Source organism: Grammomys surdaster, unplaced genomic scaffold (assembly GCF_004785775.1).
Source record: "Grammomys surdaster isolate TR1022 unplaced genomic scaffold, NIH_TR_1.0 271, whole genome shotgun sequence".
Lineage (NCBI taxonomy): Eukaryota > Metazoa > Chordata > Mammalia > Rodentia > Muridae > Grammomys > Grammomys surdaster.
In genome coordinates, this window is record NW_021604712.1 from 7,711,445 (window position 1) to 7,737,486 (window position 26,042).

General features: G+C 42.1%; 2 protein-coding genes and 1 pseudogene across 8 annotated transcripts in view; 1 reads left to right on the top strand and 2 right to left on the bottom strand.

The window, feature by feature from the left end:
• Nucleotides 1-13,159, bottom strand: part of Ttc23 (tetratricopeptide repeat domain 23) — an 84,753-nt gene extending 71,594 nt beyond the window's left edge. The window contains exons 1-2 of one of the 4 annotated variants that reach the window (XM_028776701.1): nucleotides 12,944-13,109; nucleotides 12,721-12,859 (exon numbers count right to left, since the gene is read on the bottom strand). The gene's annotated coding sequence lies outside the window, so the exon portion shown is untranslated. Of the gene's footprint in view, nucleotides 1-12,720 lie in introns of all 4 variants that reach the window. The other 3 variants (XM_028776700.1, XM_028776702.1, XM_028776703.1) reach the window with 3 other exon arrangements.
• A 2,438-nt stretch (nucleotides 13,160-15,597) lies between these two features.
• The window catches only part of Lrrc28 (leucine rich repeat containing 28), a 124,507-nt gene continuing 114,062 nt past the window's right edge, over nucleotides 15,598-26,042 (top strand). The window contains exons 1-2 of one of the 3 annotated variants that reach the window (XM_028776697.1): nucleotides 15,598-15,715; nucleotides 20,255-20,482. In XM_028776697.1, coding sequence (XP_028632530.1) covers nucleotides 20,315-20,482 — 168 coding nt within the window. In that variant the 5' untranslated portion in view covers nucleotides 15,598-15,715; nucleotides 20,255-20,314. Of the gene's footprint in view, nucleotides 15,716-16,445; nucleotides 16,471-20,254; nucleotides 20,483-26,042 lie in introns of those variants that run through there. The other 2 variants (XM_028776699.1, XM_028776698.1) reach the window with 2 other exon arrangements.
• LOC114628755 lies at nucleotides 18,577-19,519 on the bottom strand (annotated as a pseudogene). Its single transcript, XR_003712529.1, has one exon. The product of XR_003712529.1 is annotated as a 60S ribosomal protein L6 pseudogene (transcript).

A 26,042-nucleotide genomic window follows, 5' to 3' on the forward strand; every position in this document is an offset into this window, starting at 1 on the left:
GTGAGGTGAACACAAACCGGATCCTGAGGAGTGGTCATGCGTCAAAGCTGCAGATGTTGATGTGCCTTCCACCCAGGATGGCTATCGACAGATCTGAAGAAAAGTGTTGGCCAACAGAAAGAAATACTGGTTCCACAAATGGAGGATGCATTCAAATAAATGGGTAGACAGGAATGCGCCTTTGACTTAGGTCCTTTCTAAGCCTTGGTTGGGGTGTAGCACTCATGACTTTCCCATGATTTTGACCATGAGAGCCCCCACTTCCAGAGCATAAATCTAAGGAATGAGTACTTTGTAAACACTGCCTGCGGTGTCCCTGTGCCTCACCCTTACCCCATGTTTTATAGGAGCAATGTAGGACGCTTAGTTTCAGGCTGAAAAGGCACAGATTTCAAGCTAAAAGTGTAACTGATCTTTATTAGGCAGAACTAGTGAGCCATACAAAGTTTCTGGCAGGGAAGCCTGAGGAAGATATCCCCCAGGGTATTAATCTCTAATTAGCAGACAACATAACCAAGCACCAAGCTCTAAGAGGCAGAGTGGCCACTGACTTACAAGCTTCAGACATCCTGGTGCCATCCTGATAACTTTGGCATATCAGTATTCGGTCCGTATTCACATTGGTTAACTTTTTCTTTAAATCTATGTGCTTTAAAAAGCCAAACACCTGTGGCTGGAGAGATGGCTCAGAGGTTAAGAACACTGGTTTTTCTTCCAAAGGTTTTGAGTTCAATTCCCGGCAACCACATGGTGACTCATAACCATCTATCAGATCTGGTGCCCCCTTCTGGCCTGCAAGCATACATACAGGCAGAATGCTGTATACAAAATAAATAAATAAATAAATAAATAAATAAATAAATAAATAAATCCAAAATACCTACTTCAGATCCATTCTCACAAATAGCAAACGGTATTGTAGTTTCAGTGTGCTAGCTGAATTTTCACATTCAAAATACCAATAATAACATTTTAGAAGGGTGCTAATGTCCCATCTAAGAACACAAGTGTAATTACTGCATGCATCTGGAAATTCTAAATTCCAAATTGGACCTGATTTTCTGTAGTTTATATTCAGAGTGGCATTTCCTATAAAAGTTGATTTATAAGGGATAAGAATATAGATATAAAGTGCTTAGCCTGGCAAATATGAGGGCCTTAGTTTGATTCCCAGAAATCATGAAAAAAAAATTAGATTTGACGCCGTGAGTTTGTAATCCCACTGTGTGGGAGGCAGGGACAGGTGGATCTCTGGGACTCAGTGTCAACTAGCCTATCCAAAACATCAACTATCAAATTCCAGTGAGAAACGTCATCTCACAAATATCAGTGTGGATGGCTCCTGACGAAAGACACCAAGATATCTGACCTCCATACACGTGCACTCTCATGCACAAACAGATAATAAAAATAAAATAAATTTATAATGCTGGTAATACATTTTAAAACTTCTCCCAAGAAAGTTTCATATGTCTTCAGCAAATGTGTATGATCCAACAATCACTTCCTTATCTGAGGCTAAAAAACATTACTGAATATATTAATGTGGTAATACAGATTACCACGCACACACACACACACACGCGTGCATTACTGAATGGAATTCTTCTTGAGCCTTGAGAGCTGCTTAGATATATAACATGTGGAAGATAGTAAGGACAGACCCCCAACATTTTCATTCTGGGACTCTATGGTCGGCATTTGATCGATCTGAGCCAAATCCTGTGGCTGGTTTATAAATAAAGTTTTATTGGAAAGTGGACATGTTCATGATGTCTATGGCTGCTTTTGTACTACAACAGAGTCTAGTTTATTTATTATTTCACCCTTCCCAGAAAAACACAGTGAGGCCACGAATAGAAGCAGTGGATAGGAGAGGTCAGTATAATAAGACGGTCAACTTACATTCAGTTCAACTGAATTTGAGATGGAGAACGAAATGTATATTAAAATGTTAGAAATAGATCACTCCTGAGTGATTTTATTTTCTGGTATCAGGGATGGAACCTTCCTTTTACTAAGGGTATACTGCTGTCACACCTACTTCTGAACTCAAGACTGGCCAGAGGGCAACTGAAACAGGCTAGAGAAAGTACATTGATTCCTTGATATTCTAAAACCAAGATCAGGGGCTAGAGAGACAGCTTACTGTACAGTCAATGCTCTTAAACACCTCTTGCTTCTGCTCCAGGGGATCTCACGCCCTCTTCTGGTCTCAGAAGGCATCTGCCCTCATGAGCACAATATCTTCTAAGAAGAAGGGAGCATTTCTTTCCTTTGGCAGCAATATGGAATGGAACTGTCAAGCAGGGATGGAGAAAGTGCCCAAGGTCCTCCTGTGAGAAAGCCGCAGAGGTTGTGCAGTTCCGCTGACTTTCTCATTCCTGGGCAGCCCCTGAAGACATCCTATCCAAACTGTGCCTAAGCTCTTCTATACCAGCTCAGTACAATTTTGTATCCCAAGTTGTTGGCTACCATTTAAAAAGCACCTTCTTGCCTTACCCTCCCTCATCCGTCCAACCCCTGTTGGCTAATGAGATGGTTGCTAATAGGTGTTATGGTCTAAAGGAACAGCACTGGGAGGCTGGGACTCAAGAACTTGCACTGCCCCATCCGCCTACAAGATTTGGGCAACACTGACAGGAAAGCTTCATGTTTTTCATCTTTGTCATACATGGCTCTTATAACTACTTTGTGTCAGTGGGCAGATAATCCTATTCCTATTTTGTTATTGTTACTCCTATTTTATTAAGGGAAAAAATGAAACTAGAGAAGCTAATACTTGAATAATACCACAGGGCTAGAACCAGGACTCCAAACTTGTAACAATTTGTTAAAATTCTGTATCCTATTGGCTTGCTCCGACCACAGTCTAGGGCTGTGGGAAGCAAACGCTGTTGCTTTGAAAACCACAGCAGGCGTCTTAGGAGAGCATCATTTTTTGTAAGAAAGGCAACATCTTCAACAGGTTGAAACTCATTTTCTCACTTTGCATTAGAAGGGAGGCAGAAAAGGAATGTTTGAAATGATTTAAATAACATGTCACAAATATTTGTTATTTTGGACCCATGAGTCTAAGGTTAAACTTTGAAATAGGTTTCTCTTTTTTGTTTTTATGATTAAAATGGTCTGTTTCATGCTGCCTCGTAGCCTGTCTTTGGCTGCTTTGTGGTTTCTTTGGTCCTTCCACCTTCCTCCTGCTTCCAACCCACTAACACTATACAGGAGAGAAGAAAGGATAGAGGGGAAAGGGGGTGACATTACCATTAGAGTATTTCCTGCTGATTAGGGGTATCGAGTTCCTTGGGGCAAGTTTGATCTTCACAGACAGGATAACTAATTTCTTATTTCTTCTTTGTGCATGACTACCTAACCAACAGGACCAAGCAACACCCCACCTCTTAGGGCCCAAGCAAATTTATATGCTCTCTCAAAAGTCCCTAGAATTCTAGATGTCACACAATCATCACACTATCTGCAGCTGGCAAAATCACACCTCTGCAGGAGGCAAATCCTCGTTCAGCTGCTGTGGACAATCTGAAGCAGCTCCAGACCTCACACCTGGGATGAAAACAAGCCCACATTCCCTTCTCTGGGGTTTTTAAAGAAACAAAAATTCTCACTACACTGCCCCTTAATAATGTATCCCAAATATGTTTACAGAGTGTTCATAGGTTGTATCTAATATGGATTTTTTTTTACTAAAATATTTTTGTCAAAAGTGAGCCGTTATTTTACGATTAGAAGGCTAAAAACAGAGCTACCATATGATCCAGCTACACAACTCCTAGGCAGCCATATATCTAAAAGGCTCTACATCCTAATCCAGAAGTGGTTGGAAATCCATGATTACTGCTGTTCTATTCAAAATAGTAAGGACTGTAAAGGGAGTCAGTGTATCATGTGTATCAAAAGATGAATGGATAATGAAAGTTCAGTACATGTACACGGTGGAATTTTACTAACAAAATTGAAATTATGAAGCTTTCAGGAAAATGGATGGAACTGGAAAATATTATACTAACTTGGGTAATCTAGGATCCTCGAAGGTGGATCTGAGTTTGAACTGTTAAATATATCGAGAAGGAAGTGGGCAAAGCTGGGGGGTGGGGTATGATGGGTTGGGGGAAGAATCTTTAAGGGAGAGAGGTGGGGAGGGTAATAGAACATATCTGATAGGAAAGTAGAAGCTGAATAACTGGGGTGGCAGGATAGGCTGGTGGGGGAGGGAGATAGGCGTGAGGGGAAAATCAACCAAACGTGAGAACATTTGTGAAGAAACCTGTTACTTCATAAGCAAACTGAAACAAGCAAACAAGTATTTCAAGTATTTCATAGAGATCTAGATTTCTGGGATTTCTGTCTTCTTTGAAACCTCTATAGAACATCTATCAGCTTTAGGCATCAGGCAATAGTCAGTCAGGATAGACAGGCAGCCTTCCCAGCAAGCTAGGGAACTAACTCTTCAGAGACCACAGGTCCTGTTGGCTCCTGGGCAGTAGTCACCTGTGCGGTAGTTTTTCTTCCTGTGTAAGAGTTGATTTCTGTATTTGTCCCTCTTCCCAAGTGAGAGGGATGTAGGAGGCAGAGGGACGGGATGTTCCTGACCCAGGTCACTCATTTCCAAAGTTTCATCTAAGGCACGGTTGGCTATGGGATGCTGCCACTTCACACACCATTTTTGACTTGCCATTAACTGCAGCATGTATTCTAATCTCAGAGATGTTTAACTGCCAAAGGAAATATGTGTTCCTGAAAGGTGCCATGCTACCTGTCTGGCTTCGGAGATGATTTGAATCAGTGATCTTGCTTTAAATGCACACTTTCAGCATGTGTTTGTGCCATCCAGGAACACCTTGACTTTAAAGCCCTCTTCGTCAGTTCACTTACTTGGAGCTACACGCTTATCATCAGCTGCTTTTCTTTTCTTTGTAACAGCCATAGCTGGGGCTTAGAATTTCATTAGAAATCAGCCCAGGCCCCATACACCACCTTCTCCTTGCCAGCTTCAAAGGCCTCTCTCAGTCTGCACTCACAACTGCCAGTCAGACTTACCTAATCAATGGATGCTATTCCTTCTTCCAGACCTGCCTAGTAGAGTGCCGAAACACATGATAGGCCTTGGATCACAGCAAGAAGATGACTGAAGTGGAAGACTGGGGTGATATATAAAACATTTAATAGCTGGAAGATCAAAGGATCCATTCATCTGCTTAGGTGGCAACTACCCAAGAGCAGGGATCTGAAGGTCCTCAATGTTCCAGCTGGTAGCTTTTTGGTTGACTTATGGGAAGGTGTAGGGGGCCTAAGGAAAAAGTGTAGACATCCTCAGGGCAGTGGCTCTTAGGAAATAATTAACATGATGGTGTCAGAGTATATTAGCTAAGTAACCTGGCCCAGATAAAGATAGGGCATTGGGAAATACTACAGGAAAACAGGAAGCATGGAGGCCAAGGAAAATGTAATTAAGCCCACAATAACTCCAGAAACTAAACTAAGAATTTAAAATATTTGCCTAAACTTGGGTTTCAGGTCTAGGGCAGCTCCAGTTGTGAAGTCTCCCAAGACATAAAAAACAGGAGCCAAATCAGCCTTACACACTGCAGAAAGCACAGATGGGAGCTATTTGAAAAGCACCACATGACACCAGTCAGACACATGAGACACAGCAAAGCATTATCTCTCTGTAAGTGTATATTAAACTCAGATGCAGTAACACAGAGAAAAGACTATATACTGCGGCCACAGAGGTCTAAAGAACGGGAAGTTGGGCTAACCTATGAGCTATGAACTAGAGTCACAGAAAAAAAAACCACGTCATCTTGATAGGTACAGAGAAGATATCTCTTCTTTTCTTCTATTCTTTTTTTTTCCTTTTATCTTTTTAAATATGTGTGTGCATGTGTGTGTTTGGTGTCATCCTGAATCACTCTCCACCTTAGTTTTGGAGACAGGACCCGGACCTCTCATTGACTTCCGACTTGATCGGCTGGGCCAGGTGACCAATGAGTGTGATCACGTGGGGAACTACCATGGCCCAGCTTTCCTATGGGTGCTGGGCATCCAAACTCAGGTGAAAGCACGTTACCAACTGAGTAATCTCTCTCTGTCTCTCTGCCCCACCGTCCATTCAGAGTCTTCTTATGTAGCCCAGTCTGTCCTCAACAATCCTTAAGCCTGTTTCTCCTAAGTTCTGAGAAATCTCGTATCTGCCACCACACCTGGCAAGCTAAGGGTGGCAGTCTTGAATGCCTCCCTCTTATGACAGGAAACAAGAAGAGGGTGTTCTCTCTCAACACCTGTATTCAAGATGGTATTCCAATCAGAGTAAGTAGACAAGAAGGATAAAAGCATGAGGCCAGAAAAAGGAAGAAACAAAACTTTATTATGGCATGATCCTGTGTGTGGAATCCTAGGGAATCCAGGGACAGTGAGTAACAAAACTGCTAGCCCTTCTAAACACGTTCAGTAACCCCACAGGATGTGTCAGAAATAAGACACATTCCTTCTCTCCCTCACTGTTTCTAGTCTTTTCTTACTTACATCATTTGTCTGTTTAAGACAACATCTCACTATACGTCCCTGGCCAGGCAGGAGTGAAATTCTGTCTGCCAGGCTGGTCTTGAACCTGTATTGCTCCTCACATCTGCCTCCCAAGTGCTGGATTGCAGGTCTGCACCGCCATGCCACTGGCGTGCCTCTATCCCTTGTTCCATCTTATATGGGGTATGTGCAGTTCTGTGCACTCCTGGAGGCCAGAGGCCAACCTCGGGTGTCACTCTTCAGAGCTATTCACATTGCCTTCCACTGTTGTTTGTGTTGAGACAGGGTCTTCTTACTGAGTCTTGCCTCAGGTTTCCGAGCACTACAGGTATGCCCCATAATGCCTAGTTTCAAAATTATATTTTATATATGCTAGCAACATATAACCTGAAAGTGAAATTAAGGAAATGTGGCTACTAACAATAGGAAAACAGACAGACCCTTATGAATAAATGTAGTAAGTATAAACAAGTTTAAGAATATCATGGTTTGAATATAAAGTTACTCCCACAGGTTCATATTGGAATGCTAGTTCCCCCAAACTATGGGGCTATTTTGAAGACTGGAATCTTCATAAGGTGGGGCGTGGGTGGTGGAAGTAGGCCACCAAGGGGTGGGACTTTAAGGCTGCAACCACCCTGGATTCCAGCCCTTTTTCTCTGCCTCCTGTCTGTTGTCATGTGAAGAATCCCTTCATGTTCCTGCTTTCTCTGCTGCAATGGACTGAAACTATGTGCCCAGCAAACAAACCTCTTTTGTCTTTTAAGTTACTTCTGTCAGGTATTTAGTTGTTGCACCGTGATAGTAGCTAATACAGACATGTATTGAAAATGAAGGAAGTCAAAGCAAGCTTAGATACATAGAGAAATACCCGTGGATTAGAGGCGTCACAGTGTCCTTACAGGGATGAGCAGATCGAAACAATTCCTATTAAAATATCAAAGGTCTTTTTTTTTTCCCTTGCAGAAATGAAACATTTTGTGCTTAAATTCATATGGAAATGCAAGAAACTCAAACTAGATTAAGCAATCCTTAAAAAGGGGGAAAGCTAGGTAATTCATGTTTTGAAATCTTAAAAGTTACTAATAATATAAAAACTATAAAAAGTCAGCCAGGCGTGCTAGCACGAGTCTGTAATAATTAGCAAAACTTGGAAAGCTGAGTCAGGAGGACCAGGAGTCCATGCTTAGTCTGGACTGCACAGTAAAAAAAAAATCCTGCCCCAAACAGACAAGCGGTCTGACCAGAAAGAAAAACAAAACAAAACAAAGGAAGCCCCAACCAACCCACAGTAATCAAACACTGTTGGAGAAGCAAAACTTTTCACTTCCAAGTTCTCAAGCTGACATGACCACATGACCAGCATGATGACGGCAGAAAACCTTGCCCTAGATCCTTGGGCGAGGGTAGTAGATCTTATTACGGCCTCATCAGGTAAACAACGGCAATTATGCCAGATGATTATGTGAGTCACCCTGGTTGTGGCAATCATTATATAAACTTCGAGAACAACAAAACAAGCTGTTGAGGAAGACACCAATAAACACGCCAAACTGGATGGAGACTACCCCACAGGGCCTCAATCCTACTCACAGAACGACAAGCAACTGAGTAAAGCTGGGAGCATATCGATTGGTGGTCCAGGGTCAAACAGTCAAATAAGTGACATATGGACTCAACAGGCTGTATTTAGAAATGTGTGTGTGTGTGTGTGTGTGTGTGTGTGTGTGTGTACATATAAGCATGCAACAATTGATGGAAAAGAGGCCATCCATATGGAGGAGGGCAGTGAGGGGTATATGGGAGGGTTTTGAGGGAGGAAAGGCAAGGGAGAAATACTGAAATACTGTAATTAAAATACAATCGCAAAAAGAAACAACAGAAATTTCTCAAAAAACGAAACAGAACAAAACAAAAAAACCTTGTACAACTTGTAAGACTCTAGATTGTCAATCACAGTGCAGTTGAAGCTGGGAGAAACCAGAACAAAATGACAAGGCACTGGCATAAGGATTGACAGACAGGACAAGAAAAGAAGTTCAAGGATAACTCTGACATCCATGGTCACTCTTTTTTTCCCCCAGTGGTCAAACCCAGGACCTTGTGTACTCCTTCAAACCCTGAAAAGGCGCTAAGATGCTTAAATGGCAGGAAGAAGAGTCTTTAGAATAAATGACGGATGCTGGAGAGCCGCATGCAAAGAGGCGGACCTCAAGCCATACCTAAAGATGAACCTCAAGCCGAGCAGAGACCTAAATGTGAGAGTCCGAAGCACGAAGCTCCGCCCAAACACTGGAGTCGACCCTCGTGAGCTTGGATTCCTTGGATACAGCGCCAACGTACCAGTGACAGAGGAAAAGGTTGGATAAACTGGATGTTCCCAACACTGACCTCTTAATGCTTCAAAGTTAAACACTAAATTTAAAAGACAACCTAAAACATGGGAGCATATGTAAAGAATATCTGCAATTCAATGACAATATGTTAACCCAACTGAAAATTAGACCAGTAACTAAATAGAGATTTTTTTTTAAATGTTCTTGTTAAATTTATTTCCTTTATTTTATGTGCTTTGGTGCTTTGCCTGCATCTGTGTCTATAGAAGGGTGTCAGATCTTGGAGTTACAGACAGTTGTGAGTTGCCATGTGGTTGCTGGGATTTGAACCGAGTCCTCGGGAAGAGTGCCCTTAACTGCTGAGCCATCTCTCCAGCCCCTAGACATTTTTTTTTAAAACAAAGAAAATATATGGATAGCCAAGAATCCCATATGGCTACTATCATTAGTCATCATCAAAATCACAAGGAGCTACTAATTCATCTTCACTAAATTTAGACAACGACAGTAGTAACAGCAGCAATAAACCCAAATGTAAGAAGCGGTGGCGATGTGGAGAAGTCGGAACTCTCACATGCTACTGGTGAGAATGTGAAGTGGTGCTGAGGTCGCCTTGGAATAGAGCTGTGATGCTTCCTCCAAGTGAGACACAGAGTCAGTACATGACCCACTCATCTACTTGTAGGTAACTACAACGCAGCTGAAGAAGCACAGCCATACAGAAATGTGTGCACATCTTCCTAGCAGTGTTAGCTGTAGTAGATGAATTCTGAAGGTATTCCCAATGTCTGTGAACTCTCAAATGGATAAAAAGAATGTGGTATTGAGGGGCTGGAGAGATGGCTCAGCGGTTAAGAGCACTGACTGCTCTTCCAGAGGTCCTGAGTTCAAATCCCAGCAACCATATAGTGGCTCACAACCATCTGTAATGAGATTGGATGCCCTATTCTGGTGTGTCTGAAGACAGCAACAGTGTACTCATAAATAAAATAAATAAATAAATCTTAAAAAAAAAAAAGAATGTGGTATTGCCGTATCATGGAGAATCCTGATGAACACAGATTTTGAAATATACATATTCACATACATGTATGCATGTATGTGTATATATATATGTATTATGTATGTGTATATATATATATATGTACATATATATATACATATATATGTATTCCACAGACCTCAAAGTTCACAGATTACACTGTAGATGAGATTTCATGTCTTTTACAGCAATCCTTTCTTCTTTGAGATAGAGCCATCATCTCATTCCTTGTGAAACTGGAGTCAAATGATACATTCACTAAAAATAGTATCTATAAATTTTAATGCAAAAAATACAAACAGTAGAAACATTGCCACAGCAATTTAACTCCTACTAGGAAATTAAACACAGATCCTTGTGAATGCTACCACTGAGTAACGACGCTTCTAGCCCTTAAGATTACATTTAGTTTAAAAGCTAAACTAATTGCACAAGTATCCTCTCATTACTTTTCTTGTTTTGCACATATAGAGTGCCAAAATCCTCAGGGGAAAAGCTGTGAAGAGCTGGAGGAAGCCAGGACTGAGAAGGCCTGCACGTAGTAACAAGCGAACTCTTTCTGTGCACAGTCACTGCAGTAGCTGTGGGGGGAGATGTCCATCCCACAGAGGCAAAGGCTGCATATCACAGGAATCTCAGCAGACCTGAGAAAGCATGAGTGAGCTTTTCACTGTCACTGCTCACAGGTGGCACATTTCTTCTGCTTCTCCATCTTCTTGAGGGCTGTACTATTTAAGGGACTTACGAATGGATAATACTTGGTAAGTATTGGAGACAGCCTTGTGAGAAGGGACCTTGTCCCAGAGCTGTTTCTAACAGCTAGAGATTCCTCCTTCTCTTCCTTTTGAAATCACTGATATGTCAGCTTACTATAGAGACATCTGTACACTAAAGCTATTGGGCCACAAGAGCCAGGTCCTGGAAGCAGCATAGGTGTCCATCAAAGAACCAGCCAATGAGGAAAGGGCATATGTATACAACACAGATTCATTTGGCTCTGAAGAATAAAGCTTATTCTTCATTTGCAGGAAAATGGATGAAACCAAAGAATGTGTTAAGAGAAATAAACCAGTCTCAGCTGGATGGTGGTGGCGCACGCCTTTAATCCCAGCACTTGGGAGGCAGAGACAGGTGGATTTCTGAGTTTGAGGTCAGCCTGGTCTACAGAGTGAGTTCCAGGACAGCCAGGGCTACACAGAGAAACCCTGTCTCGAAAAACCAAAAAAAAAAAAAAAAAAAAAAAAGAAATAAGCCAGTCTCAAAAAGGCAAATGTGGACTGTTTTGTCTCCTGTCTCAAAACCAGGAGGGAAAGAAACATGAAAATAAACAGGGAATTTAGAAATCTAGAAGAAGAGAGGGGGTGGAGGAGAAAATAATAAAAAAAAAGGGATAAAAGTGAACACAGCATATCATTAGCCAAAAGAAAGAAAGAAAGAACTACCTATGGACATCTTAGGATTGGTGAGCTTCAGACTTCAGAGTATGTTTTGGTATAAGGATACAGTTAACGTCGATGAAGCACTTTGCCCGCTTGCTGGAGATGGTCCTTCAGTCTCTTTGCTTTCTCAATGCTTAGCAGAGGTTCTGGAGTATCATGGTAACTCACTGAGCATGTGAAATACTGAGTTTTGTCCCAGACACAGCTCAAGTGGCACTCCCTGTAGTGGCTTTTCATGGTTTGGGGTTTGAAATTCCTTTAGATCAGTTAAGTGTAATCATGACAAACACATTCAAAGAAAGAACCAATCCAGCGGGAACAAGAATCACTGCCACAGTTCTAATTATGCCGCAACCACCACACCTGACAATATACACACACAGTGCTAGATTAAAACTGCTCGGTGCTTCTCAAAGGCCACAAGGAAACGCATCAGGATTTATGTGACGCAATGATGGTGAATAAAGATACTTAATCAATCAAAATGTCTCAAGAGACTTGGCTACAGATCTGTCCAACTGAGATTACTGAGCTTTGCCCTTCGCCTTGACACAGTCCAAAGCTGCAAAGCAGTTTTCATATTGAAAATCCACAAGTGAACTCCTTAACGCTAGTGACTGGCTCTTCCTGTAAATTCCCGTGCTTTTTTTTTTTTAAGTATTTAACTAAAGCATTATTACCATTTTAATGAAGGTTTTCAATGAACGTCTTGCTGCAGTCAGAGGCAGCTTTGCCAAGGTTGCAGCACCCCATGGAATGCTACTTCCCTCTCCCCTACCTATTGCAAATTCAAGGGCTCCGAGCTCCTGATGCCCTTAGCATCTGTCACAAGCACCTACACGTTGAAAATACATAGACTCTTTCATTGAAAATCTCTGAGCCCCGTTTGTCCAAAGCTTTGGTATGAACATCTAGAGTTTTACTGTTTTATGTCCTTATAGGTAAACTAACTGTGACAATGTTGATCTAATATATTCCTGAACTTTATATTTTAATATTAATTAAAATAACTCTTATTGAAAATATGAATACCAGATTTCTTTTGGGGGAGAATTTATCCACTTGCTGATTCTGATATAGCATATGCCAAAACTAGGTTTGCTTGGTCACAGGCAAATCCATTCCTTAATTTTCAACTTTACAAATATCTGCCCAATTTGAGTTCAAAGTCAATTGTGATTTTTCTTCTCTAAATAGATGGCTTGCATATTAGGTCTGTTATAATGCACAGACATGACTATCCATTTGATTTAAAAAAAAAACAATAATATTAAATGTCTAAATCCACATTAAATCAACAAATAACCACAAAGCACAAACTTTTTGAAGCAAAATATGACCCACAATTAATCTTACTTACCTTGCAAAATTCCACTGATCACCTGGGAATTGCGTTTCCAACTTCATTCTACAGACAAAAGAATTCTGCTGCCTCTTCCTCCAGCCACCTCAGCATGTGTCGGCGTTTCCTCTGGTTTTCTTTAGGCATTCCTTTAAAACTAGCAAGACAAAACAAAACACCTGGAAAGTTTCTTTAACACTCAGTATCTGCAACAAAGTCGTAAAATCCTTTGTGAGTTTACCCAGTCCGATGGAGAGACTCCGTTTCCTTTTCACGGGTCTCTTGAAAACCTGAGTTGCCAGTGGCTCCCTCTGTATCAAGTTAATGATTCTACAGCCTGATAACCACAGACAAGTCTAAACAGAGTAGTTTCATCCCAAAAGAGAACAGCATTTTTCCGTAAAGCAACCCAGTACTTAACAAAACTCCAGGCCAAAGAATGAATGATAGCGCCTTCACCAATAGGGAGTGGAGAAGAGAAGTTTGTTGAACTTTGTAATCCAATCCCTGGAAGCCAGAGGTGGGAATTTTAGATCCGCGGCAGCCTTTTCCTTGGAATTTTCTTAAAGTGGTATCGCTGACTTGTTGAAGTTAAAAGTTGCCAGAGATTGTAGTAAAAAAAAAAAAAGAAAAGAAAAGAAAAAAAAAAAGAAAAGAAAAGAAAAAAAAGAAAAAATCCATTTAGAGTTTCCCCTTCTGTTTTAAGTCTGATTAAAAAAAAAAAAAGTAAGTTGATCCTCTCCACAAAACAAGTGAATTTCTAACATTGGTCATACTATCAATATAGGAGTTTAATATCAATTTGGAGAAGGAGAAAGAGCTATTTTAACATTTTTCATGAGCATGTGCCAGAAATATTCTTAAAAAAGAAAGACAAAAATTAAGAAGCTGACATTACTTCAGAAATGTTTTCTATTACTACTCTTTTTGTGATTGTCAATTATTAATATTATATATACATGTATATGGAAATTATAATTTCATGGCTTTCCCTTTTCTTTCCTTATGACCAAGCCTCCTATGTACCCCTCCCTTGTTCTTTTTCAAATTCATGACCTCTTTTTTCTTTAATTATTACATGGGAAGAGAGAAAGAGAGAATGTGTGTGTGTGTGAGAGAGAGAGAGAGAGAGAGAGAAAGAGAGAGAGAGAGAAAGAAAGAGAGAGAATGAATGAGAATTTTCAGGGCTGACAATTTAGTATTGGATAATCAATTGGTGTGCTTTTCCTGGGAAATATTATTTCTCCTGATCTCAGCATTCACTAACTAAAGTTAGTGTCATATTATTTTTACTTATAATTAGATAGATAGATAGATAGATAGATAGATATAGATAGATAGATAAAATTAGGGCTGCTTAACAAGAAGTCTCTATGCAAATTAATAGACATCTTTTTGTTGTTGTTTGTTTGTTTTGTCGTGACAGGGTTTCTTCATGTAGCCCTGGATGTCCTGGAACTCACTCTGTAGACCAGGCTGGCCTCAAACCCAAGAGGTCCGCCGCCTGCCTCTGCCTCTGCATGCTATGAATAAAGGCATGGGCCAGGACTGCCCAGTTCATCAATTTTTATTGAAGAACAAAGAATAAGAGTTTTTTTAATATAAGATTTATTTATCTTATGTATGTGAGTGCACTGTAGCTTCTTCGGAAGCACCAGAAGAAGGCGTCGGGTTCCATTACAGATAGTTGTGAGCCACCATGTGATTGGTAGGAATTGAACTCAGTACCTCAGAAAGAGCAGTCAGTGCTCTTAACCCCCGAGCCACCTCTCCAACCCCCGAAGAATAACTTTTAACGAGGGGTGGATTTGTTCGAAACACCTCATGTACATAATGAGTTTCGTCAAACAATAAAGAGTAAGTCTTAGAGGAAAATTTAAAGACAGAAAGACGTCTATCAGTGTGCACGACATTTTAAAAAATAATTTACTTTTCTTCCCTGCTACTGGGGCTTGAACTTAGTGCCTCTACTGAGCTACATGCCTGCCCCTTTTCTTTTTGAAATACTTTTTTGAGATAGGGTCTCATTAGCAATCACACTGGCCTTCAACTTGTAGCCCTACTGCCTCGGCCTTAAGAGTACCAGAGGCTGCACGCTTGCTCCATCGGAACAATCAGATTTTTAGTCTTAAGAAGGTATTCATCGACTTAGTCTACTTAGCCATATCGGAACTGCCAGATTATTTCACTAAATTCTGATTGTCCTTAGTTATTTCTCGCACCAGAGCCTGTGTTTCTTTTGCAATTTTTATTTCCGAGACAGTGTCTCAGGGAGCTGAGGTTGGCCTTTAATTCCTGTCTCCACCTTCACAACACTGGGATTCAGGCGTGCACCACCATGCCTAGTCCACACGTGTCTAGAGGGTAGAGACCGTCTTTGGCAGCTCTCAGTGAGCATTTGGAGACATCAAATCCAGCGCCTTAAGTTCTGCTTGTTGACTCCATGTACTTGCGTTACGTAAGCCCAACAGATTCTGTTTAAGTCAGACTGGTGGTGTAACAGCAGCCGGAACTGCTGATAAAGCAGATGCAAGACTGCGCCTAGGTCGATGCCAGGTATTTAATCGCTCGGCGCCGAGTTTTATAGTTGGCAGCGGAATGAATGGATGAATAAAAGAACGGGCTAGTTACTGGCGGCCCTGAGGCTGGCCCAGCTAAACAACCCACTAAAACGCTAATGCAGAACACCCACTTTCTTGACAACCAGTTCCAAGCCGGAGCCGGAAACCAGGACAAAGCTATGGCTGGGACGCTGCAGGAAGTCGCGCTCTCAGCCAATAAGCGTCTGGTTCTTAAAATGAGTCTTTCTTTCCACCTATCGTGAGACAGCGAGAACTGAAGCGAACTATCGCGACGTTTCGTTCTCCTGGCCCCCTTCTTTCCCGATCCCTACTCCCGTTAGTCAGGCCCGCCTCTCCGCAGGCTCCGCCCCCGTAGCCCCGCCCTCCCTCTGCTTTCTGGACTGCCTACCAGCGCAGCCTGAGCCGCTGAGTGTTGGTCAGCGGGCGCCGAGGTGAGTGTCCGGCCTCCAGGCTCACCGGTCGAAGCCGCTGGCTCGGCTCCCGGAGGGGACGCTTCATCCCCGTCGCCACAGAAGCGCCTGGGCCTCTGGGAGAGGGATAGTGGGTTGTCCGGCCTTGGATCCCCACCGCTGGCGTGTCCTCCTTGGCCCCTGGTACCAGAGTATCCCGGTATCATCTTCTGGGCTCCCTGCTGCCGAATTTCTTATGACTTTAGACTCAGACTAACTCAGGCAAAACCAAGACGTCTGGTAGCTTTTCTCATGGAGAAAACAGCTTTTTACAGATGCTTGCAATATACAGTTTGTAAGTCTCTAATCTCCAGTGTTAGAAAGCCGGCTTGTGTATTCTGTCGATTCAAGTACTGGAAAGTCAGTCAGGAACTAGTCTTTAAAATACTTGTGCTTTAAATTGGGATGTACTTGAGAGCTTGTTCTGTTTCTACTGAGAAGACTGGTGGTAGACTTTCAGAAAACTGAAGGTGCAGCTGGATCTAGTCAATACTGATTACATTATTTACATTAACGGTGGTCAGGGGGTGAAGTTTTGAAAAAGTCAGGAAAACCAAAAAAGCTGTCTTGCCGATGAGTGCATATTGGAAAACCAAGAGTATCATTGATCTTTGGGAGCTTTTGGTTTTCATTTGCATAGGCGTTATTTCCCAGTTTGTACAAAGCAGAGCCTGATGATGCTTTTGAAGCAACCAGCGCCAGGTGGAACATTCAGAAGGAGCCATCATCTGGTTACAGTGAGTGAAGATTTTGGATACGGTTTTGACTTTGCAAAAGGGAAGCCTTCCATATGTGTAATCTTGGGCTGTCTCATAAGGATGACACACTGGCTACATTTTACATTTGTAAAAGGCTGCGTTACGGGAAAGGTGGTACCCAGACTTTGGAGTTAGGACCACCTGCATTTCGGCTGTGGCAAAGTACCTCATCTGTAAAGTGGATTCATTAACGTCTGCTGTTCTGCTTGGCTGTGAAGATAGATATTTATGACAGATAGCAAGTTTAAATCATCTATGAGTGATCTCAATGGGTACATGAAAAATCAACTTTGGAACAGCTGCCCTGATTTCATCCACTTATTAGCTGTTTGGAAGCTAAAAACATTTTAGATACTGTATTATTAATGCAGGCATGCAGACATGAAGAAAGCAACAGCTCTCTGGTCTTAGGATTTTACAGACTCTTGTCTGAAGTGTCAGTAAACAGGTGTGCATATCTATGTATAGATATATAATGTAAAAGAAATAGTAAAAACTGAACAACTGGATTGCTGTGAAAGAAAGCCAAGGAAGTAATTAGTTTGGGATAGGGAGGTGAGTTTTATGTTGAAACCTGCAGGGGAAAGAGACATTTCCAGCCAAGGGGGGAGCAGCAAGAGCTTGGAGGCGTTTGGTAGCTCCCAGGATTAAGAGAGGTCAGGAACTTGGTGAATGTCACAGAGGAGGCTGGACAGGCAGGTTAGGCCCGATGGTCAAGGGCTCAGGAAGCTTTGTAAGACTTGCTTTTCTCAATAAGGAGTTGCTAAAGGGTTTGTTTAGTAAGACGTGCCTGAGAGGAAGAGGTGCAATTATGAGTGCATTTTCAGAGGCCCATTGCTGTGATTGATCTGTTGGGAATGATGAAAGAGGGCACATGGAGGCCAGGAGTACAGCTGGCCAAGGCCGGAGATGGCAGTGGCCGGTGGGTTTGGCCGCTGGAGAGAGATGGCTAGAACTGAGATGTATTTGGGAAGAGGAGCACTAGCCTTGATTGAAGAAGCTGTGATGGAGAGGATGGGACCCTTCCTGACTCCCAGCTGAGCTGCTGTGTGGGTAGAAGGGTGCTTCCCCCACATTTGCTGAGACAGGAAAACCTGGGGAGGTAACTGGTGATAAGCTCTGACAGCTGTCTGGGAAGGTATGACATTGGTTATGTTGTAAGACCTCTAAACCACTCCCACTTCTCAGTGGCTAATTACCCTTCTGGGGTAATTGTTCTAGCTTTGTCTTTCATACAGAAACATTGATGCTGTCAGTGCTATAGTTCCCTTTTCTTTATATAAAGACACATAAGATGTCCAAAGATCAGGTGCCTGGCAATAAAGTGAGGAAGGAAGTAGCTGGAATAAGTAGGGGAAGTATTAGATTCTTAGGTTGACCTGGGGCTGTTAACCCACCACTTCTTAGAATACTCTTAAGTAAAATGGTAACTGCTGACATCTGAGCTAAGGAATGAGTTTGAAAATGATAGACATTAACCCCAAAGTTATAACACTCTGCTCATAGAAAGCCTTCCTATAACTATCCAATGAGAATTATTTTCTTAAAATGAATACAATAATTGAAACTACTCCCTTTCCTTTTCATGTTTCAATAAAGATCTAGAGGGGGCATGTCTAGAAAATTCGACTTTTTGAGCAATTTTGTTGTTGTGTACTTTCAGTAATGTCTTCTGGAATCCTGTGCTTCGTCATACAGAACCCACACTAGGCCTGGTGTCAGATTGTTGCCTTTAATTCCTTATGAACCGTTCCACCTTTGAGAAGGTCTGGAAGCCCTGAGTCTGTTTCGTCATGTTACTGAGGAAGCTTGTTCATCCTCACCTGTTCATAGTGAAGTTTGTTCATCTGTATGCCTAGGAAGATGTCAAATGTAGCTTCATTGTCAACTTAACCAACCTATTAACTGCTGCATCTACCTGAGTTACCTGAGGCCCAGAGATTTGTGATGGGATCATACAGGGTTCTTGTTCCCAGTGCAGTGTTTTGGACTGATGACTTTTGACTGCTTTCTTTGCTATTTCTGATACTCTCCAAAGCTGTGAAGGCAAGGCTAAAAAGACAGAAGAAGTAAGCATGTGGAATATTTTTTTTTTAAACATATGAATCTGTTTAATGAGGCTGTAAGCCATTTAGAACACCAGTTTGTGAGGATACATCCCGTTTGTCAGGGAGAACTGAGATCGCAGGTAGCCCTGGAGCTGAGGAACAGCTTTAATCTTTGGCAAAATCTGCGAGTCCACAGCTTTCTGATCAGTCTTTCGCTGCTCTGTAATCTCGTATTTCTCCTTCTCTGTGTCGAAGATCTCGCCCTCCTGATGCCTAGGCTTGCGCAGCTGCTTCTTCTTGAAGTAAGCGTCAGTCAGGTGTTTGGGGATTTTAACCCCGCTGATATCAACTTTTGTAGAGGTGGCGATAACAAACTTCTGGTGTGTTCTGCGCAGAGGAACTCTGTTGATAGCCAGAGGTCCAGTCACAAGTAGCAAGCCACTGCCCAGCTGCTTCAGGAAAACCACTCTCGTGCCCCTGTGGCGCCCAGTGAGGATGATCAGGACAGTCCCGGGAGTGATGCTGGAGCGCAGCCTCCTCACGTGCTGACTGAAGGGCTTTTTGCCGTGGCTCAGCAGCTTCCGAGGCACGTCTTCCGTAGGATAATACCTAGGCATTTTTCGAAGCTTCACCACCCGGGTGCCACCGTTCTTGTCCCCACCAACTGTTTTTGTGACAGTAGCAAGGACCTTCTCCTTTTTCTTCTTCTTTTCAACCTTGGTCTTGGCAGCTGAGTATTTCCTTTTGTACAAGGCCTTTCTGGAATACATAGCTGATCGGGAGTACCTGCCAATTCCTCTCACCAGGACAGGGTTCCGGCTGCAGTGGGGCTTGGCTTTCTTGAGTTTTTTACTCTTCGGTTTACCCTTTTTAGCTGCACCAGCGGCCGGGGGACCAGAGGCAGCAGCATTACCGCTAGCCTTCTTGGCCGCAGGCTTCTTTTCCTTTGTATCAGGCTTCTCCGCCTTTTCACCCGCCATCTTGCAAGACGGGAAAGAGCGCATGTGGAATATTTGACACCATTTAGACAGTAGGAAGTAAAGGAATTGAGCTGTTAGTGACATAAGTAGAACTAATGTATGTTTGAATGTTCGGGGTGAGTAAAATACAAAATGAGGTAGCTCAAGATGAAAATGAGGCCTGCTGAGTTTGATTTTTTTTTAACATCTTTTTCTTTGGTCACACTGTGCAACTTGTCTCTGGGACCTGGGGATGCCGAGCAGTTGGCAGAGTGCTTTCCCAGCATGCACAGACCCCTGGGTTTGATCTCAGTGCTGCAGGAACAAAGAGGTGTGTCATACAACTGGAATCCTAGCACTCCTGGAGGCAGAGACAGGAGGATCAGAAATTTAGATTTTTCCTTGGCTACATAACAAGTTCTTGGCTACCCTGGGGTATGTGAGAAACCTGTCTTTAAAAAACAAAGCCAGAAATTGATCTCAATTCGAATAGAGTCCTATCTTAAGTCCAAAAGAGTTTTCCCCCAGTCAGGTCTATTTCTAGTAAGTAGTAAATATGCCTAATCAGACTACTCTATTATCTTAATGTCCTAAATATGTGCAAAAATTTTAGTTGTCATAAAAGAAGGTAGAAAGTATATATATGTATTCGTATATATGTATATATAGTGTTGTCTTCTAGCTCTGTAGGATGACAGGTTTATATGCAGTGCTTGTAAGAAATCCTAATGACTAATTTTTTTGTCCTCTTTGTAGAAATGGAGCAATTTTGACAAGATGTAGTGTGCCAGCACTCCTGGTTGGACATGTTCAGTCATGGCATCCGAACTCTGTAAGACGATCTCTGTGGCCAGGCTTGAAAAGCACAAGAATTTGTTCTTAAACTACAGGAATCTGCACCATTTTCCTCTGGAGTTACTGAAAGATGAGGGGCTGCAGCACCTGGAGAGGCTCTACATGAAGAGGAACTCCCTCACGACCTTGGTAGATATTATATTGCATTAATGCCATTTATAAATGTGGTCCTGATGAAGACACGTTTCACCCATCCACACTATGTAGATCAAGGAGTTGCACATGCAGAGTGGAGATAGGCGGGGTTCTCAGTAGCTGCACATTCATTACCAGAGTTCCTGAAGTTAGGCTACAGAATGGATATGCAGGAAAGAGAAATTATTCTGACATACCACTGAGACAGACTAATCAGTCTGTCTTCAGTCAGCGAGTACGTCTCTCAGGGCCTGTGCTTCTTCTGCTGTGTGTTAAAGCAGCCGAGGTAAAACGTAAATAAGGAGAAGACCAACAAGCCTGACAGAGTTGTCGGCATTAAACAGAGAATGATTTGATGACCAAAGTATTGATAGATATTTGCAAAGTTTAAAGAGGCCTTTGTGTGTTAACAAAACAAATCCTCCTTTATGAGTGCCTTGTTGAAAATCGGTGAACTTGGTACTGAGATGTCATATGGTTTGGTCCCCACCAAAGTTTGCTGCTGAAGCAACATTTGATTCACTTTATGTTGTAAGAGTACGCACAAATTTGTCTTCATAACATACATTTTACATATGTAAAATAAACGATTTCAGTTTGGGAAGAGAAGTTTGTTCCCACTGCGTGTTATAAAATGGCCCATCTTAAGTGACTTTACCTATATAGCCTTTTGTGATTATCGTTTTACCTGGTTGGAATTTCGTGCTTGAATTTGTGACTTATGTTACCTGCTCTTTCTTTGTAAATGAACCTTTCTATATTTTGAACTTTCCTAAGTATCTGGAAAGTTTGTCATACTAGTTTTATATTTATGGCACGCGTTCTTGGATAATCTGAAACAGGTGGAATGCATTATAAAGTGACTCTTTGCTTTATCAGGGAACAAATGGTTATGCCTCGTTTTTAGAGGTTGATACATTGTACCTATGTGAGGTTGAATACTTAGTTCTCTTCTTTTTTCTAGCCATGCTTTTAAACTTGAAAATGCCGTACCCACATTTTCGTTAGTCCTTTATGAATGTATGTATGTTACTGTGTGATGTGAGATCATACTTACCTCGAGTTTCCTAGCCCTTGGGAAGAAGTGGTGTAAGAGAGATTTTATCAAGGATAACAGCTCCAATTTGCCCATTTGTATAATAGTATGTACAGAAGTGTTCAGGATCAGATTACCGCCTGTCATCAATAGCCTGATGGAATAAATGTTTCAGGGAAACTAACCTTCACTTACAAAAGTTAAGCAGTTGGTTTTCTGTAAATTTCTGTCAGTTTTCAGTTTAGGAAACTGCTTTGGTATCTACCACACAATGTGGACATACATAGGTGGCTCATTGTACATACCTAACTGAAAATTGTTTTTATTTGGTGTACAGAGTAAGGATTCCAACAAGACATGTCCATTGCATATCACTGCCTCGCTCATGTTCCTCTCCCTCTTTCCTCCTCTCCCTAGTCCCTTTCCACCCCTCCCCATCTCCATCCGCCTTCCCATAGCACAGCATGTGTTCCAAGTTCATGCTCTGCCACTCTTTCAGTCTGTGAAGATTAAATTCTTGCAGGTGTTTGTGATCAAAGTTGCGTCTTGTTTTCTCTTAGCAATTAATATTGGTGTGTATCAAATTCCTTTATGAGGTTTCTGAGCTATGGAATGCTGTATACATCTCGTAGGATGCTGAGAGTCAGCAGTCATCTCAGAGCTGTTCTAGTCCCTAGCTGGACCAGCCAGGAGACAGGGTTTTAGGTGTTTGCTGGTGTTAAAACGTAGTTCCTGCCTGGGGTTGAAGTTTGTGGAACTTGATGAGCAACTGCAAAGCTTCTGTGCTGCTGGCCAGCATTGTTGGCCATGTAGGCTGACAAGTGCATTATGGATTCATTGGCCTTTTGTTACTTGGAGACCTGCCAGTCATTTGTTTTCATGTCTCATTCTTCCCTGGTACAATTCTTTTTTTCCTTCATTGTGTTAAGTGTCCTTTTCTACCCTTTCCTACTTTCCACCCCTCACCATGAGAAGCCACTTCCCCAAGTAGTGACCAGTGTGCAGCCCCTACACTTCTCCCTTGTACACTTCATGTTACTTGATACAGTGGCTTGAATTTGTAGGATGATAGTGGGTCATGTCTTCAGAATTTGGGGGAATGCCAATATTTAGAACTAAAATAGGAAAAAAAGCCTGTGAACTTAATGGAATAGACCTTTCACTTAAAACCTTTTATTGGCACTTATTTTATGTTGAATTTATTCCTGTGCCATAAGTTCCTTCTGTGGGGTATCTATCTTTCTCTGTGCAGCCTCCCACTCCAGCTGAGGAACAGTGCTTTCCTGTTCAATGAGGACCATCTCAGTGTGGCAGGGGAGCTCGTGTGTGTGTGTGTGTGTGTATGTACGTACACACATACAGAATTTATTAGAATGGTGTACAGGCTATGATGCAAATAGTTATACAATGGCTATCTCCCAAAGGCCAAGAGTTCAGTAGTTAAGTCCACAAGACTAGATGTCTCAGCAGTTCGATACAGGGCTGGAGCACCAGGGGAGTCCTAAGAGCTGCCAGTTTTCAGTTCATGTTGGATTTTGAAGAAATAGGCTCTACCACCATGGAAGGAATGGCTCAGGGTAGTTGTTCTCAGGCTAGCGAGAGTGAGAGCAAGCAGACAGAAAACACAAGCTTCCTTCCATTTATTTATGTGGGCTCCCCACAGAAAGTGTGGCCCAGATTTAGGGTAGATCTTCTGACTTCAATCGATAGGATTTAGGATGGGGTCTCCCACCTCAAATAATGCAATCAAGAAAAATTCCTTACAAGTGCACCCAGCTGCTTTTGGTTTTAAATACTTTTCAAATGTAGCCAAGTTGACAGCTAAGACTAGCCATCATATGTGTGTTAATCTGACCATGAGTTCTGTAAATTTAGCGGTGTGTCTTGGGTACGTTGCATATCTCGATATATGTGACTAGATAGTCCATGTCTAGCCTTAAGCTTCATGTTACTCTCTTTGTTGCTACAAAACTTCAACACAGTTTTCGGGCCACTAGCCCTACATCCATCCCACTGCTTGGCCTGGACACACCTGCACACCTTCCTTTTATGAAGTGACATCTTTCAGATACTTGGTGAGTCTTTGCATAACCCTGATGACCTGGTCAATTTGAGTGTTCATAAAATGAACACAAGGATTTGCACCTCTGGATTTGCATGATTTTTTTTAGGGTTTTTGAGATGAGAGTACGTTTTAGATGCCCATAGACCATGGTGCCTCTCTGCCATTGCCTGGTCCTGCTGCTCCTGCTGCTCCGTGGACACTCTCTCATTGATCTGTGGCTGACAGTGGCCTGTCTGGCTTGGGCTCCAGGTTGTAAGTGCTGCCTTGTCCCTCTGCATGGGGCACTAATGGCTCTGGTAAGGACCAGTGGACCTGGAGCGCAGATCCCAGGGTCTGGATGCACACACCTATGAGGTCAGTGCCCCTTACGCCAGTGATGATGGAGAACTGTGTTCTTCAGTTTCCCGCCTCCACTCCCCAGAAGGTTGGCTAATTTTTAATGTCAAATATGATAGCTGTCATAAAGTCAGAAACATTAAGTGGGCAGCTTTCAAGCAGCAGAGATTACTGCTCATGCTCTTGAATATGAAGTCCAGGGTCCAGGTACTGTGGTGAGGGCCAGCTTGCTTCTGTGTAGACAGTGCTTCTTACTGTTCCTCATATAGTTGGATGATAAGGGATCATCCTTGACCTCTTTTTTTTTTTTTTTTTTTTTTTTTTAAAGAATTATTTATTTATTTAATGTATGTGAGTACACTGTTGCTATCTTCAGATACACCAGAAGAGGGTACAGATGGTCATGAGCCACCATGTGGTTGCTGGGAATTGAACTCAGGACCTCTGGAAGAGCAGTCAGTGCTCTTAACCGCTGAGCCATCTCTCCAGTCCCCCTTGACCTCTTTTTATAAGCGTACTTATCCCATTCCTGCTGGCTCTGTTTTCATAACCTAATCACTTCCTGAAGGTCCTAGCCCCTAATACTATGCATGATCTTGGGGCCAAGGACTTCAGCATGAATTTTAGGTTAGATGCAGCATTCAAACTGCCACACCTTCTACTCCCTTGCTTCTATTTCTATAATTCTGCTGTATTTCTTTGTTTTTCTTTTATTTAATAACAACAGATTTGTGTTCTACATATTTTGTTTTAAATTCCTTTATTTAATGATATCTCTAGGTGAGTAGGTAGAAATGTCTTTATGTGTATATACACTTAGTGTTTAGGAGGTTCTCAGGGGGATAAAGGGGTGAAAGCTGGGTCAAAAGGTAGATAATTTTATTTTAAAATACTTTTCAGTAGTATTTCATTATATAGTGTTATCTTTATTTGTATAGCTAGGAAATTGTTAAACTTTTTTTCAACATAATATGAGCTGATTTATTTAGGAACCCAATTATGTAATTAAGGGTGAATACAAGAATAGTTAGGGGCGAGCATATTAGTCCTATAATATCATTACTCGGGAGGCTGAGATAGGAGGGCCAGACTATATAGCAAGATCATATTTCAAACCAAACCAAACTAAAACCAGAACTATAAAAGACGAAAGTAGATAGGAAACATTATGATTTGGGGCCCTGAAATTTACTTTAGAAAATATTTTAATTAACTTTCCTGTAAATGCCATAGTTTCTGGCATTAGAATTCTTAGTTCCCAGTTGGTGACCGTGGTTGGGGGAGACTTATGAAATGAGGCCTTGAGGACTGGGAAAAAGTGTCAGTCAGAAAAGTACTTGTTGGACAAGCATGAAGGCCTGAATTCCCACTGCCAGCACTGATGTAAAAGGTATGGGCGACATGTACCTGTAATTCCAGCACTCTGGGGAGGTGATGATCCAGGAACTGCAGGCTGCTGCCTGTGCCATAGACTGCTGCTGTCTGACCCTACTTGCCCTTGAGGGTTGGAGGTGAGGTGGCTCAGAGTCAAGGACACAGACTCCAGGAGCAGGTGAGAAACAAGACATCAAGTTCATCTGAATGCTGCTACAAGCTCCTTTAATACCCTCCACCCATGCCCCATTGTTCCCAAGAAAGCATCTCTTCTAAATAGCAGTTCCTGGTTGGCTGGCATTGTCTGTGTTAGCAATCCTTGGTCTTTCAGGCAGTCCTCAGTTAGATCCTCCAGCAGGAGATGCCTTTTCATCTGCACGGTCCCTGGCTTTTATGCCGAGTTGGACACTAGCTGAATGAATCAGCTCCCGGTTCAGTGAAAGATCCTGTCTCAAAAACATACGTTGAAGAGTAATTGAGGAAGCCTCTGACCTCTACACATGTGAGCACATGTGCCACACATGAACATGTGTATACACACACACACACACACATATATACATATATATATATATATCACAAAATCAGTATCTACTGCTAAAGATTTTTAGTATCTCTTTAGAGACTATGAGAAGACACTGTAACTCACTTTTGGAGTGGAAATTGATTGGACTTTTTTTGGTGTTTTAGACTCTGTTTAGTAAAATTGTATACCCAATAGGAAAACAAATCAGAAACAAGTA